A 16,682-nucleotide genomic window follows, 5' to 3' on the forward strand; every position below is an offset into this window, starting at 1 on the left:
CACTATTAGTTTGTAATGGCGCCACAGATAGGACAGTGCACTGCTCGTACGTTCGGCGATGGGTCGTAGGCACAGAAGGTATGAAACATTGCTTCACATCTACAGAAAACCCAACCAACCGCATCACCGGTTTCACACGGAGGCTGCGCAAGATTACAGATGTCGCAGAGTCGATTCTCGTCATGCTCTTCTTCATTTTCGATGTCCCGTTCAGTTAACTCTTCGGAGTTAATAGAAATTACTTCCTCCTCATCGTTACTGAGCGTTTCATCCAAATCAACAGTTCCTCGTTGTATAAACGGCACTGCTACGTTAGTCGAGGTTCTTGAAAGGGTGTACGAATGCTGTTCTCCATGCAATTTTACTGGCGTTGTTGGTAGTCTACCGTGAACTATGAAGTCATGAAGTGAACTGCATTGTTCCTCCGACATTCGCCTGATTAACGCTATCACTGCATTCTTCATGCTTGGCTGACTCAATTGCATTGGGAAATAATTTTCAACTGCAATATGAGTCAGATAACCATCATAGTGTAACCACCTGTCACAAATTGACTGTACGTTCACATCGGTGTTACTGTGTGTGCAGTAAGCCAATATGTGACGGCATGGTAATCCGTTTTCAATGAAGAATGGACACGAGCACCGGCTAGTATCGACGTGTACGTAGTACGTCCCCGTGGCGTCCAGAGCCGTGAATAAATCTTCCGTCAATGCAGACTGCGTTATGGGAATGCGAAGGTGTCGCCTCAGTAGTTGACAGGCAGCTGGTGTCAGTCGTTCCTGAAGTCGACGTACTTCCGGCTCCTCACCAATATCGGCTTTCCCCCGACAATCCATTGAATATTTATGTACTCTTGCTTCCATCCAATATCCAGTACGAAGCAGCACATTGAAAATGGATCTGAGAACCGGTGTTTTTCGATTAAGGTGATACATCTTCAAGACTCGGTGACTGGTCTCGACGAAGTTCGTATTGTTCAGTTCAAAGAGAGTGGATGGCGGTCGAAGAGCAGTGGACCATTTGTGTTTCCGTGGTAGAAGGTGGTCTCTGACGTATCTGCCAAACGTTCCGTCCGACATTTCGATTAACGAAAGTACGTTGTTAAAACTACAAAATCATGTTAGGTAGATTTTGATTTACCTTTCAACCGTTCGAGTGAACATGAGGCGAAAGAACAGTTGTACAATTTCTGATCGCACCCTCTACAATAACGGTTACTGGGTTAATGTTAATGAACGAAACACTTACCCTCTTTATCACATTCCGAACAAGGTGTACGCGACACAGAATATGGTGTGCATCCGGATACACCTGCGTAATAGCAGCAGCAATTGCAGGTGAATCATCGGTCACAATGCCTACCAGCTGTCGACTGTTGGTACACCGTTGGAAAAAACGCAGGAAGGCAGAAATGAATGTTGACATTTCGCGACATAAAAAGGCAATGCACATGGGTATTGCCTTAAAATTCATATCCAGGGCAACGACTTGATATAAATGGACGTTCTCGTTATTCGTTTTGTACGTCCCGTCAAAACCAATTACGTCACAAAAGTGACCGGCCAAATTCACTTGCTCAGCAGTCATGAAGAAGAAATACGATAGACAGTTCTCATCGTCCAATTCGTATTCGCAAAGCCCACCCAAGGATGTTATGTGAGCTTTCAATTTCCCGTAATCACCTATAGTGTACATTATAAATTGGCAAATTCCGTACCAGGAAGGTTCGCGTGTGAGAACACTTTGTACCGCATATTGCAGACATCTTGAGCGGTCAGACATTTCCCATAAGATTGGTAAGCAAAATTCCTGATGTGGAATGCAGCGGTACCGGAAATCAGCAGCGGTCTCACAGTTTCAAACTCCCCATCCGTTAACCTGCGCATCCATGAATTACCCTGGTACCTCAGGGAATTGCACTCGTGATTGTGATGTACATTCCCACGTACAACAGTCCAATAGCCGTCTATAATCTTACAAAACATAAATGCTGGACATTGGGTGTTCATAGAAGCCCTTCATTAAAAAAAATTATAAAACAATTTACCAAATTACCTCCTCCGTCTAATACGTTGTGACGAACCGCTAGATCTTATACGCCCATTTCGCCAACACACAAATTTAATGTAGGATTTTTGATCTCTGCCAATATGCGAATCTCTCACTACATAATGACTGTAAGTCGTTCTTTCAAAATTTGTGATAGTGGTCTTTAACGCTTCAACCGATGGAAACGCAACCAGAAACAAGGTAGTCAAAAAGACTTCCTCCATTTCCGTTACGTGAGAAACACCAGCGCTTGTACTCGGCACGTTACTCTGCTCCATAATGACGATTGAGATTGTGCTTCGTCGACAAGTACTGATAATTTATAACAATTTTCAAGACATAACTAACCAATTAAATCTAATTTTTGAAACTAGCCATTTCATTGGACGAAACACGGGATGAAAAATATTGTAATTTGGGGGTGCAAAATTTTTTTTTATGGGGTGGGGTTTTTTTTAAAAAAAATGGCCGGTCGGACAATATTATTCGTATATTTGATATTAAACAAAAAGCTGCTTGAAATCAACTATGCTAAAAGATTACGTTTTATGAGAGACTTGATTCGATAATTGAAAAAATCAAACGCTTAATTCTCGGGTTCCAGATTGGAAACATTCTCAAGTGATTTTCGATGTTATCAAAAAAGAATGAGTAATATCATCACTGGCATATACATTTAAACAAAATTGAGTTCAAAGCCGAGTAAACAGTTATATATTTAAATACATTTGTTATTGTTTACTTGAATCTTCCCATTGATGTTAAGGTCTTCAATTGATCAGTCTCTTATTGGCATATAGACATACTATGCGTATTGTCTCAATATTGTCTTAATTCACAAGCATTTTAGGCAGACGGATGGTGGCTAGTAGTGGAATCCAAGACACGCGTTTCGTCCTATTTGTGACTCGTCAGTTGAATATGCCTGCATCTCAGGGTGGATGTTCACTTTAAGACTATAACCTAGTACCGTTCGCTTTAAACGCCAACGTGTTATCTACTCAGCTACTGAGTCCTGATAGCTGCTTGCTTGTACAATCTTGTAAAGTTTAAATTCACTTGGTATTGTTTATTCGTACCTTCTAATTGATGTTTAGGACTGCGATAGATCAGTCTCTTATTGGTTTATGTGCATCTTTAGTAGATAAGTGGATAACGTGGTGGCATTTGAACAGAATGGTACTGGGTTCTAGTCTCAGAGTGGACATCAAGTCTGAGGTGTAGATACGAAACGCGTGTCCTGGATTGATCTGTTAGCCATCGTCCATCCATCCATCGTTGCTTACAAAACTTGTGATTTAAGGCAATATCGAAGCAATCTACACAAGCATGCACATATACTAATAAGTGACTGATCATTTACAGTCCTAAACAACAATGAGAAGATTCAAACAATAAATTGTCCAACCAAATTAATCACAATATAATTTAGTATAAATCAAAATGTATCATAGAAAATCTTTTATCATATTGATCAATAGAAAAAAGATATTCACGCATATGATTTAAACAATTCCCACTTATATCCCCATATAGAAACATAGAAACCATTAGTGATACATTGAAATGATAAAATCAAATTATCATTGTCCTTCAATGAATCCACTCTGTTTCTTTACTTCATCACAAATACTACAGTTGGATACTTGTATTTGATAGAAGGTAAATATTGAAGATAATTCACATGGATTATTATTAGTATGATTATAACCTATAAGCATTCTATGCAGTTCTTCAATGGAACATCAAATGTTGATGTTGATAATGAACATACAATTTGTATCATTTCAACTACAAACTATTTCGTTTCCCTTATGATTATTATTCTATATGAGAAAGAGCATGTATTGTACCGTATGAATGTACTATTCCCACAGTTATAAATTATAACTAATAACAGGAAAGAATATTCTAATATGTTCCCTTCAAATTCAATGAGAATTAGATGAAGATATAAATCAAAGATAATTAATGTGAATAAATCGATTCACTATTCAATCTTTCGATTGTTATTAGGAGTGGAATCTGGGATAAAAGTGTATTCAATATAAAACTTTTCAACTGAATATGCAATGGTGTGTGCTACTGATGTTGACAGATATAAGTAGTATAAATTGGCAGCCAAGGGTGAAATACCTGGTGGCACAAAGTTAGGTAGAATTAGGAACGAGAACAGAGAACGATTGGCGTGAAAACGAAAGAACAATGAAGTCTGAGACGATTAATAAACATTTTGCAAATGAAGTATTTACTGTATAGTCCTGAGATTTTACTAAGACGTTCGACTGTCCCCATTTGTGTTCTTGTTCACTACAATTCTACCATCATAGTGTTAATACTGATACCAAGACTAAACCACAGTGTATATTGCCTAAAATGCCATCGAATTATTCATTGGGTTATCCAGTGAATGAATCCGGAATAGTTAATTGTTAATTCCTGTACATTCTGCCTATTACTGGTAATATCGAATGACAAGTCCAATTTGCCTTACATCTATTACGTGTTTCTCAACAGATTTAATAATTATATATCTCTCTTTGCAGAAAGATGCTGAAAATTAGCCACTTACATGACCTTTTTGAAGGAGTTTCGGTCTCTGAAACGTATGATTTAGTTGTGGAGCTTTTATCGCTATTCCGAACGACATCATCAGAAAAACCTTCAGGTAGAAATGAAGTGTTTGAATTTCTCCACATATAACTCATAGATTATCCTATAGACCTCCATATTGATTGGTTATTGTTGACCTTTAACGTGTCACTCTTTAATTCTTCATGTTCGTTGTACCTCCCATTGAGAGATATAACTAACAAGCTATGAACCATACGTGGAGAAATTCGAACACTTCATTTTTACCTAAAGTTTGTGCTGATGATGTCGTTCAGAAGAATGATGAAAGCTCTATGACCAGACCATCTAGCTCATGGAACAAAACTCCGTCAAAATCATCCATCTGAGCTACAAATATTCTCCACCTACATATCCGTAAGGTTTCCAAGATGTACAGTGTATCAGTGACTACCGTGATAAAGTAGCGTAGATCATATTTATGACAAAACGATCACTAACTTCCATTCTGAGCCATGTTAGTAGATATAGACTATTTGGTTGGGGTCTACGTGATTATTGTAATCAATGGTTGGAGATTCTGTGTGACATGGCTCAAAATCGATCACAATTGCGTCAGTGGATACACTCTTTGTCTTCTCTTAAACTATGAGATTAAAATTGCCTTATATCTTTCTTTCTACCGACTAATTCTTTCTTCCTGTACTATGTCCTTATATGTGTTTGGAACGATATATCCCCAAAACTCATATTTGTAATTTTATCATATCGATTAAGTGATTAAATTGCAGTCAGTTGATGAACACATTGATTAATGTTTAAAAATTTCCCATAACAATATCGATTATATATATTTGTATATATATGTTTTAAATTGTGTTTATGGTGCTTGCTCGTTTTCTGGCTGTTTGCAGAATATATTTTCCATACTAAGCTTGGACTTCTCCTTCTAGATAGCGGGGCTGGAACACATCAATAGCTAGATTACTGGTCTTTGGTCACTGAGTCTTGTTCTCGTTAACAGATTAAGTGAACTCGTGAAACTTCAAACCTAACAACATACAATCTTTCTTTTATGTATTGCTACCATCTTGTTGCTCTAATGAGGCAATGACAACTTGAACCGCTGCATATATGTACCTGATCCTACGTGATAGCTGACTAACTGACTGACTGACATGTAAATGTCATCTTCAATCATTTAAATTTATTCAGTAAACTCATTTATTTAAATTATAAATTCGTACTTTTCTTTCCTTGTTGTTGTTGTCGTTTTGGTTGCTGTTGATTGCTTAGCACAAAATGCATCACCGAAATAAATGTTTTTTTTAAAAAAAAGAAAAAAACGAGAGAAAACTGAAAGAAGAAAATTTTACTCCCTTAATTCTCCTTTATTCCATAACAACACAGCGGGTTATTTTAACCTTTTTTTTCTTATTTATTTGATAAAACAAAATAATTTGACGTAAGAAGAAAAAAGACGTAAAAGAAAGAAAGAAAAAGAGAGAAAAAGGTGAAGAAAAACACCCTTTTTAGTTTCATCATGTAGAAGAAAGCAAAAAGGATGAAAACAAACGATGACAAAACAAAACAACAACAAAAAACTTGATAAATGAATCATCAATTCTGGTTAAATGGGGAAACTAAAAGTGAATTAATGTAGTTTAGTTTAAATGTAAATTGTAAGTGAAGAAATACAATGGGACTATCAATGAATACTATATGACTCATTGTTCATATTAATAATAAGTTTTTTCTTAAGGAGTTAATATATATTACTAAATATATATGTAGGTGATGTTATCAATTTTAAATGTCATTAGTAATATCGTTCTCGTGGTCTGGTGTGTGACGAAATCTTAGCACGGATACAGAAAGCTCAACTAGCTTTTACCAACTTGCGTCATTTATGGCGTAGGCAAGATATCCGTCTATCAACCAATGGACCGGTTTACTGCGCAGCAGTTCGTTCCATCCTACTTTATGGCAGTGAAACACGGCCGGTAAGAGTAGAGGATATTCGTAGGTTACTAGTATTCGATCATAGGTGTCTTCGAAACATTGCTCGTATATCCTGGGACCATCGAGTAAGTAACACAGTTGTTAGGAAACGGGTACTAAGTAAGGATGGCAAATCGATTGATGAAGTGGTGAAACTTCATCAGTTGAGATGGCTGGGACATGTGTTACGTATACCCAACCACCGACTGCCTCGACGTGCGATGTTCAATGGTGGAAGAAAGCTAGGGGCGGCCAGACCATAACATGGCACAAATCCATGAAGTCACTGACAAGTGGGCTGAACGATGTTGGTAGGTGTAGACTACGTGGTTGGGGACTGCGAGATGATAGCAACCGATGGTTAGAGACCTTGAATGACATGGCTCAAAATCGTTTGCAATGGCACGGATGCATCCACTCTTTGTGTTCTCCCAAATTCTAATCTTCTGAATTTCGTACCTCCCTTTTTTTCTCTTTCCAAATTTATTTCATTGGATTATGTTCCTTGAATAACATCTTCAAACCCTAATCTTTCCGATAACTGCCTACACTTTTGTTACCTCTGCCACAACGGGATTTGAACCGACAACTTCATCTCTGTGCTAATGTGGTGTAGCAACTCGAACCGATGTACGTACGTACGAAGTTCTACGTTGTTAACGACTGACTCATTAGTAATATCAGTCTGATTGAGACTTGTTTTTTTGGGGAGCATAATGATTATAGTGTCGTTGAAAATTTTAACCGAGTTGGTGGATATGGAAGATCCATCTAAGGGTGTCGGAAAACCCTCATTTCAAACCAGTGGTGCACATTGTCTATAGGCTCTTGAGGGAACATATTGCGTATGAATCAGTTATCGGTCACTGACTACTACGAGACTGAATCTCCTGACGTTTCTCTATTGCATTGTGGATCAAACCTTTCGGTCGAACGCTCCAAGTATGATCACCTAAGAAAACCACCTGCTTCAGTTTGGGCACCCGGTCAATATCACCGCCCACATACAAATTAAGTGACTTGTGTGGCGCATATGTATTTGATACTCCTTTGCACGAATATTCATATGTTCAAACTAATAAAGAAGAAAACTTTCTCGCCTGAACTCAATGTTTGTTATTACATATTCCTTAAAACTATAATATTACTTAAATAAAGGATGGCTAAAATCGCATGTCAGTGGATCTGAAAACTTAGAGTTGTTAAAAGTTGTTGGTAGATCAAAACATTCTTACCTTAAGTTTAATGTTAGTTAAACCTGGTTATCAAGTTTTGAAAGAACCTCTCCGTTAGGTCTCGCAATAAGTAAGATAATGAATGTGTGGTAAATTTTCTTGATAAATTTGGAAAATGTTCAGGCATTAAGGAACAATTTATGACACTGAGTAATTCTTCGTTAAAGAATAAAGCTAAGTATACATCACATCTTATCCTTGTACAAATAATGAATTTATCAGTTCTCTTAGCTGCTACGTCTGGAATTCTAAAAAAAGTACTTAGTAAGGATCATGATCTTTATGACCCTAAAACACCTTCGTGGTGTGTGCTACTGATTTCAACAGATATAAGTAGTATGTGAAATATCTGGCGGTAAAAGGTTATGATCAAAGAAAATCAAACGAGAACAGAAAATGATTGCTGTGGAAATAAAGAAACAATGAAGTCTCAGGTGACATAGGCCAAAGGAACAGTCAAGGTTGAGACACTTGATTGATATTTTGTGAATGAACTATTTACTGTATGGTTCTCAGATTATACTAAGATGTTCTGTAATTTTGTGTTCAAACGATTGTTCCCATTTTTGTTCTGGTTCACTACACCTTGCCTTAGAAACTGTAGTGTCTTGAAACAAGACTGATTTTTCATGGTCGTGACTTGAGTTAAATACTGGTTGCTGCTACTAATACGGTAATTTGCTGTTGGCTGAGAAACACTTCTTACCTGTTATTTATTACAGCACAACGAGACTGTTTTGTAGACATGCAGAAGAAAACAAAACTATAGAAGAAGACGTTTTGATTGAGCAAATACATCAGTTTATGATCAGAGAGTAGTTTTGTGGATATTACAGTAATTTTAATAGTTGTACTCTTGAGTCAATTGAAGCTAAACCACCATGGAAATCATGAAAGCACTAGACGGCCACTTCGTCTTAGTATCGGACACCTCAGTAGTGCACATCCAAGATCCCGCCTCGCGAGGTGCGAACCCAGGACACTCTTGAAGAGGTAGTTCTTGGAGTTCTAGTGCGGAGTCATGACCAGTGGAGTTCAACCGGGTCTGTTGTGAAATAGTAACTCACTGAAGACAATGGTGGATAGTGACTCAATTTAGTGAATTGGTTGAACTTAGACGATAACACCACTGGACGCCGGTTCAGTGGTCTAGACGTTAATTGTTCACGCGCGAGACTGAGGGACCTGGGTTCAAACCCTGCGAACGAGGCCGTGAGTGCACACTGGTGAAGAGATCTGTACAAGGACGAAACAGTTGTCCATTGCCTCCAGGTTTTCCATGCCTGTCTTGCTTTAATTGACTCATGAATTCAACTACTAAATCATATCAGTTTATGTCCAAATCAATAAAAACAAATTACCTAACACTAAATATTTTGACCAATCAACATTTTTCAATGAATTGAACTGGTAATTAATCAATAATGTTCTCATGTATATCACAAAATCAATAAACTGACTGAGAACTACAATTCATCTCTAAGTAATCAATATATTTGCTTCTTAAAAGGAACTATTCAATAATGATATTGATATACTCTAAAGACAATAGTTACAGAAGTTGTGCCAATCAGTTGGTTGACAGACATTATTAGATTGATATAGATCGTAATGTAAGAATGTTTCAAGTTTTCTAGCTTAAAAATTATTTAAGTAGTATATTCATGACATGTATTACAGCAATGAAATGCATCAGCCGGGAACCTGTAATTCTTCTTAACTGAACATCTTGTTGATTTATGAACGGTGCATATAAGGAATGAATTGCTTATAATCATTTACAACTAGAGAAAATAAAATGAAAGCAGAGAACACAGAATGAAAAGGACAATCATCACTACGATGGGTTAGTCAGGTTTACTATAATACATATGTCAGGTTATGTAATAACATTCAATGTATATTATCACAAGAGAAGTGTCGATGCAGCGAACGAAATGGATGGGAATAATCTTATCTCATGGATAGATTGTGGTAGATTTTTCCAGAGTCTGTAAAATTTACTGTTAAATGAATTCATATAGAGAGATGATTTAGAATGTGATTGTTTCAGTAATGACAAAGAGTTAAGGATACCGTAACTAGAAGTTTCTGTATATTGAATTATTTTTCTGGACGTATACGTCCAGATTTAGCTAGTTAAGCTAAGGTCCTTAAAGCTGAAATTTTATTTAGAGTTGAACGTGCATTGACAAACAATAAATTTAAGAAGGAAATATGGATCGTAAAAGAGTTGAGAGCTTTCCTATCGATACTATATATTTTAGAGATAACTGGACTATGGTTTAGTATGAGCGACTAATCGCATAATTTATGGTTCGAAAAAATTATGGTGTTAGAGAGATTAGGAATTTCTGAAGACTAAAACAATCAGTGTTTTGATAAGGTGGACTTATTTGTTAAAATCGACTTGATGGACGGTTAGGAGAGTCACCTGCTTGTTGGAGTTGAGTTAATGGTGCCTAACCTAGTAATCCATCTTGCCTATCGGGAAAATGATAAGAAGTTATATGTTACAGATTCAGTATGTAAAACTTTTGGAGGCAACCATGGGACACGTTGGTTCCTTCCAGTTCGCCTAATATTAGACCTGCTTACACGAAGGTTGTGGTATCCATCCTGTGAGTCATTTGCGCAAAGTATATTTGTTTGATTTAGAAAATAGGGCTGTTGCAAGTCACTTAATGTTCGTAGGTTGATCTGGGATGAGTAAATGGTGGACCAACTAATTCTTGTCTGTGGTAGGGTTAAACATGGTGTCGATGAGTATATCTTTGTATGGTTGAGGCTTTGTATTATTTGTGGTACTAGTTTTGGAACTAGAAACTTCTGTATATACTTTCTTCTCATATGGTTTAGACTTTAATTTTTAGCAGGGTTTTGAAGAGCTTTTACGTCAGAACTAGGCATTTGGGTTTGCGTCTCTAATGTTTCATTGTAAGATATCACATCTATGTCTACATTAGGTATACACTGGTTATCTGAGGCAGCTACATGATTAAGTGGTAAGTTGGTGTTTCTCAGTGATAAACCAGACTATTGGCTGACAGGCGATATGTTATTCTCATCAGTGTGTCCTTTTGCTAGGTTAACAAGATACGTTGTGATTTCTACATGATTATTTTCGTTAAAGGTAGGCTTTTACGTAAGCCTTTGATTGATGATTCTATCTGAGACTATACGAGCATTCATAAACCTCGTATGTGCGCAGATTAACTGTTCTTATTCCTTGAATTGTTCAGCTAATAAATGTGGATCGAATCTAAATAAGTTGGGTCACGATAACTTCTGGTGCTTTGTTATTAGAGTGAATACATTTTCATGGACAGTATAGAAGTACCGAAGTTCGCGTAGATTCAAGTGTGATTTTGTCGGGTATGTTATAGAGTATCATGATATTTCGAGAGATTATTCGCTTAGTAAATTGGCAAGCGATGAAATCGATAACAGATGCTGTTTCGATAGTGTCTTGAGTTCCACAGGAACTATGTCGTTCAACAATGGTAGCCTTAGATGTGATAATACATTTTTTTCTTAATTCACTTACTCACTTACGTCTGTTACTCCTCGTAAAGGGGAAAATTCGCTCACCAGTATTCTCCATACAATCCTGTCCTGGGCAGTCCTTTCCAGCTCCTTCCAGTTGTTATTCATCCTTTTCATATCTGCTTCTATTATCCGACGTAATGTGTTCTTTGGCCTTCCTCTTTTCCGCTTCCCTTACTTACACCTGTTACTACTCGTGAAGGTGAATAGGCTGCTCATCAGCATTCTCTACCCAACCCAGTTCTGGGCAATACTTTCAAGTTCTTTCTACCTGCTATTCATACTTTTCATCTCTGCTACCAATTTCTGACGTTGTGTATTCCTTGGTCTTCCACATCTCTTTTCCCCTCAGGTTCTAAGTTAAGGCTTGTCTCGTGATGGAGTTTGATGGTTTCCGTAATGTATGTCCTATCCATTTCCATCGTATTTTCCTAATTTCTTCTTCAGCTGGGATTTGGTTTGATCTCTCCCACAGTAGGCTATTGCTGATGGTATCCGGCCAATGGATGTTGAGTATCTTGCGTAGACAGCTATTTATAAATACTTGTACCTTCTTGATGGTGGTTGTTGTATTTCTCCAAGTTTCAGCTCCATACAGTAGAACTGCCTTGACGCTCGTATTGAAGATTCTCACTTTGATATTGGTTGAACGTTGTTTTGAGTTCCATATGTTCTTCAATTGTAGGAATGCTGTCCTTGCATTTACGTCTGCATCTGATCCTCCTTGTTCATCGATGATGCTTTCCAGGTAAGTGAAGGATTCTACATCTTCCAGAGTTTCGCCATCAAGAGTGATTGGATTGCTGTTCTCCGCTTTGAATTTGAGGACCTTGGTTTTCCCCATGTGTATGCTGAGGCCTACTGATGCAGAGACTGCTGCTACACTGGCTGTCTTCATCTGCATCTGTTCGTGTGTATGCGATAGTAGGGCTAGGTCATCTGCGAAGTCCAAATCTTCTAATTGATTCTGAGCTGTCCATTGTATTCCGTGTTTTCCTTCAGATGTCGAGGTCTTCATAATCCAGTCGACCACCAGAAGAAAGATGAAGGGGGAGAGTAAACAGTCTTGTCTGACTCCGGTCCTTACTTGGAATGCATCTGTCAGCTGTCCTCCATGCACGACTTTGCATTGTAGTCCGTCGTATCAGTTCCGGATAATATTGACAATCTTCTCAGGAACTCCATAGTGTCGAAGAAGTTTCCATAATGTCCTCCTATCTACACTGTCGAATGCCTTTTCATAATCAATGAAGTTGATTTATAGTGACGAGTTCCACTCAACTGATTGTTCGACGATGATCCGTAGTGTTGCAATTTGTTCTGTGCATGATCGATCCTTACGGAAGCCAGTTTGTTGATCTCAAAGTTGGTCGTCTACTGCATTTTTCATCCGGTTCAGCAACACTCTGTTGAAGACCTTCCCTGGTATTGACAGCAGTGTAATGCCTCTGTAGTTTTCACATTTGCTCAGATCTCCTTTCTTTGGAATCTTGACGAGGTGCCCTTCTTTCCAGTCCATCGGCACTTGTTCCTCCTCCTAAATCTTTTTGAATAGAAGGTAAAGCACGTTTGTAGTCAATTCGATGTCTGAATTCAGTGCTTCAGCTGGTATATTGTCGTGTCACACTGCTTTCCCGTCCATGATTTGTCTAATGGCCATTCTGATTTCTTCCTTCGTTGGTGGGTTGACGTTTATGGGAAGATCTGTGTGTGCTGCTTCGATGTCCGGTGGATTCATTGAAGCCGGCCTATTCAGGAGTTCCTCGAAGTATTCTACCCATCTGTTACGCTGTTGTTGAATTTCGGTGATTTTCCTGCCTTCTTTGTCTTTGACCGGCCTCTCTGGTTTACTGTATTTCCCTGCTAGTTTCTTCGTTGTATTGTGAAGTTGTTTCATATTTCCTTCTCTAGCAGCTTTTTCTGCCGTCGTTGCTAGTTCTTCCACGTATTTCTTCTTGTCAGCTCTAATGCTCTTCTTCACTTGCTTGTTTGCTTCTGTATATTCAGCTTGTGCTTGGACTTTCTCTGCTCATGTTCGGCTGTTGTTTATTACTGCCTTCTTGTTCTTCCTTTCTTTGATCTTGTCCAGTGTTTCTAAAGAGATCCATTCCTTATGATGGTGTTTCTTTAGGTTCAGAACCTCTTGACAAGTTGAAGTTAATGCTTCCTTGATGCCTTTCCAGTTGTCCTCCATAGTAGTTCCTTCTTCCTTCAGTAGATCTTGTAAGGCTTGGAACCTGTTGTTGAGAGCTATCTTGAATTCATTGAGTCTGTCAGTATCTCAAAGGAAGGCCGTGTTGAACCTTTGTATTGCTGTTTGTCCACTTGTCCAGTTCTTTTTTAGCTTCAGTTTTAAATTGGCTACAACTAGGTGGTGATCTGAAGCTACGTCAGCACCTCTCCTGGTTCTCACATCTTCCATTGTCCTTCGAAACTTTTTGTTGATGCAAATATGATCTATCTGGTTCTCTGTAGTGTGGTCCAGTGAGATCCATGTAGCTTTGTGAATACGTTTGTGTGGAAATATTGTGCCTCCTATGACCAATTTGTTGAATGCACATAGATTTGCAAATCTTTCTCCATTTTCGTTTCTCTCTCCGAGTCCATGTCGTTCCATAATATCTTCATATCCGGTGTTGACTATTCTGACTTTGGCATTTAGATCTCCCATTAGAATGGTGAGGTCCTTTCTTGGGCATTTCTCAATGACTGACTGCAGCCGCTCGTAGAATTGATCTTTAATGTCGTCGTTGCTATCATTTGTGGGTGCATAACATTGGATAATATTCATTAAGATCCCCTCCTTCTTTGTTTTGAATGATGCTTTGATGATTCTGGATCCGTGGGATTCCCATCCTACAAGTGCATTTCGTGCTACTTTGGACAGCATTAGAGCAACTCCCTGAGTGTGTGGAGTATTTTCCTCTTTATGACCGGAGTATAGCAGCATCTCTCCCGTATTTAGCCTTTGCTGTCCAGCTTGGGTCCGGTGGGTTTCGCTGATTCCCAGTACTGACAAGTTGTATCTCCTCATTTCTGTTGCTATTTGACTGGTCTTTCCGGTCTCCCACATTGTTCGGACGTTCCCTGTACCTATAAAAATTGTTGCTCTGGTTGTTAGAAAGGGCATCGGCCTCGTGGCTTCCGAAGGAACTCGGCTTTCACCATGAAGCGTCATAATTCTTCTAAATGAAGACCTTCTAACTCTCAGGGCAGAGTTAAAATGGTTTGAATTATTTTTTCTGGTAAGCGTTTTTTTGGCGATTTAGTTTTCTACGGGATGGTGACGCTAACCCCATGCCCAACCCTCCTCCTTTACCCGGGCTTGAGACCGGCAGTAAATCTAGAGGGGCTACAGGTGGAGTTTTTCTTAATTAAGGTGATCATAAATTGATGGAGAACCCACAAGTGACTCCAATTTGAAACTCACATTGCTTATTTGTCTATATATATTTGCAAATTCACTCTTTATATTAATCCACGTTAAGGAATGAACGGGAATTCATAGAATAGCAAAAGTGTATTGTACTTTCATTTAAACAAATTTCAATTCAGTTTTAGAAAAGGTATAAAATGTACAGTGTTGAATAGTTCCATACTAAGAGGAAACGTTTATTCAGTATTCCACGGTTTTTAGCAGTAGCTTGGCTGAATTTATTTACTGATGTAAAGTATGAATATCAGTCAGTCAGTCAGTCAGCGACAACGTAGGACCAGGCACATATATGCATCGATCCAAGTTGTCATTAACTCATTAACACAACGAAATGAACAACAAATCCATAAAATTATTTAATTCAATTGTGGTAGTATACAAAAGATTTTGTATAAGGATATAGTACAGGAAGAAGGAATTAGTTATGGAGCGATTTTAATCTCATAGCTTAAGAGAAGACAGTGTTCACACTGACGCCATTGTGATCGATTCTGAGCCATGTCACGCAGAGTCCCTAACCATTGGTTACGATAGGCTGTATCTATCAACATGGCTCAGACCAGAATTTAGTGACTTCAAGGACTGATGCCACGTTTTGGTTTGGCTGCCCCTAACTTTCTTCCAATCACCCCCAACACTACTCAGCAAGTATATATGTCAAGGGATTCATTTCATGAATAGCACTAAGGAACTTAAATCCTAGAGGTCTTCAAAATCAGAAGTCCTAAAATGTAACTTTATATTCAGAAAATGTCAGTAGTTAACCTCTGAACACCTTGCGTTGCTAACTGCTCGGTCAGTATCACAACCCTCACACAAATCGAATGATTTCTTTGCCGAATATATATTCAGTACCTCTTTGTACCAAAGTTTATGTAGTGAAATAAGCAGTTCGATAATTATTGTGTATTATCTATATACAATTTGAAAAAAAATTAAATAGAACTATGAAGGAAGGCTCACGACAGAATGGGTTGGAGAATGCTGGTTGGCGTCCTATGCTCCATCGGGAGTAGCAGGCGTAAGTAAGTAACTAAGTAATCTATATACAATTTATAAATAACCTGAATTGTAAATGGTGATACATATTGTGTCGAAAAAGAAATATACAAAAAACCGTAATCTGAATGTTTTACAATCATTTGCATAAATGATATTCATCATCTTCCATAGAACGTTCCATTAATGGTGGCATACATAAATAAGGAGTAGGAGGAGGAGAAGAAATGCAACAGGGAATTTCTTCAGATAACATTAGATTAGATAAATAAGAATGAATTGTATTATTTTGATCATTCACTTTATTACATTGCGAACGAACATCACTTGTATATGAATGGAAATTCTCTTTATATTGTTTACGTTGATTTGGAATGTAAATATGATATAATGGTGTGAGTGATGTTGATGTCAAATATGGATATAATGAATGATTCATTTTTAATTGTTTACTTCTTGGAGATTTGTTTCTTCTATAAATGGGGGATAATTCTGTAATATCAACTAGAGAAGTTATAAAAACAAAGAAATCTTCATTTAAGATCATATACTTTGAAGGGACAAGACTATAATTAAATGGATGAACCAATCAAATCTAAGACAACAGGTCTGGGTTTTTGGCACACAATTCATCCATCCATTTGGATAAATAACGTTTTGACGATTTAGTGGATGTTAGTTCGTGATATAAAAAATACCCCTCAATTTAACTTTTGACCCCTAATTATCAATTGTAAATCATAATTCTAATTCCTCACACAGGTTCATGGCTCTTATTTGGTCCTAGTTATTGTGTGGACACTCTCAGGGTCACTGTAGCGTCACGCAAAGGTCGTCCATAA

General features: G+C 37.9%; 1 protein-coding gene across 2 annotated transcripts in view; it reads right to left on the reverse strand.

Moving 5' to 3' along the window:
• Positions 1 to 9,398: 9,398 nt before the first annotated feature.
• Positions 9,399 to 16,682, reverse strand: part of MS3_00009766 (uncharacterized protein) — a 47,658-nt gene continuing 40,374 nt past the window's right edge. The window contains exons 10-11 of one of the 2 annotated variants that reach the window (XM_035733922.2): positions 15,607 to 16,344; positions 9,399 to 9,643 (exon numbers count right to left, since the gene is read on the reverse strand). In XM_035733922.2, the coding sequence (XP_035590248.1) occupies positions 15,980 to 16,344 (365 nt within the window). In that variant the 3' untranslated portion in view covers positions 9,399 to 9,643; positions 15,607 to 15,979. Of the gene's footprint in view, positions 9,644 to 15,606; positions 16,345 to 16,682 lie in introns of those variants that run through there. The other variant, XM_051218165.1, reaches the window with a different exon arrangement.

Source organism: Schistosoma haematobium, chromosome 7, assembly GCF_000699445.3.
Source record: "Schistosoma haematobium chromosome 7, whole genome shotgun sequence".
Lineage (NCBI taxonomy): Eukaryota > Metazoa > Platyhelminthes > Trematoda > Strigeidida > Schistosomatidae > Schistosoma > Schistosoma haematobium.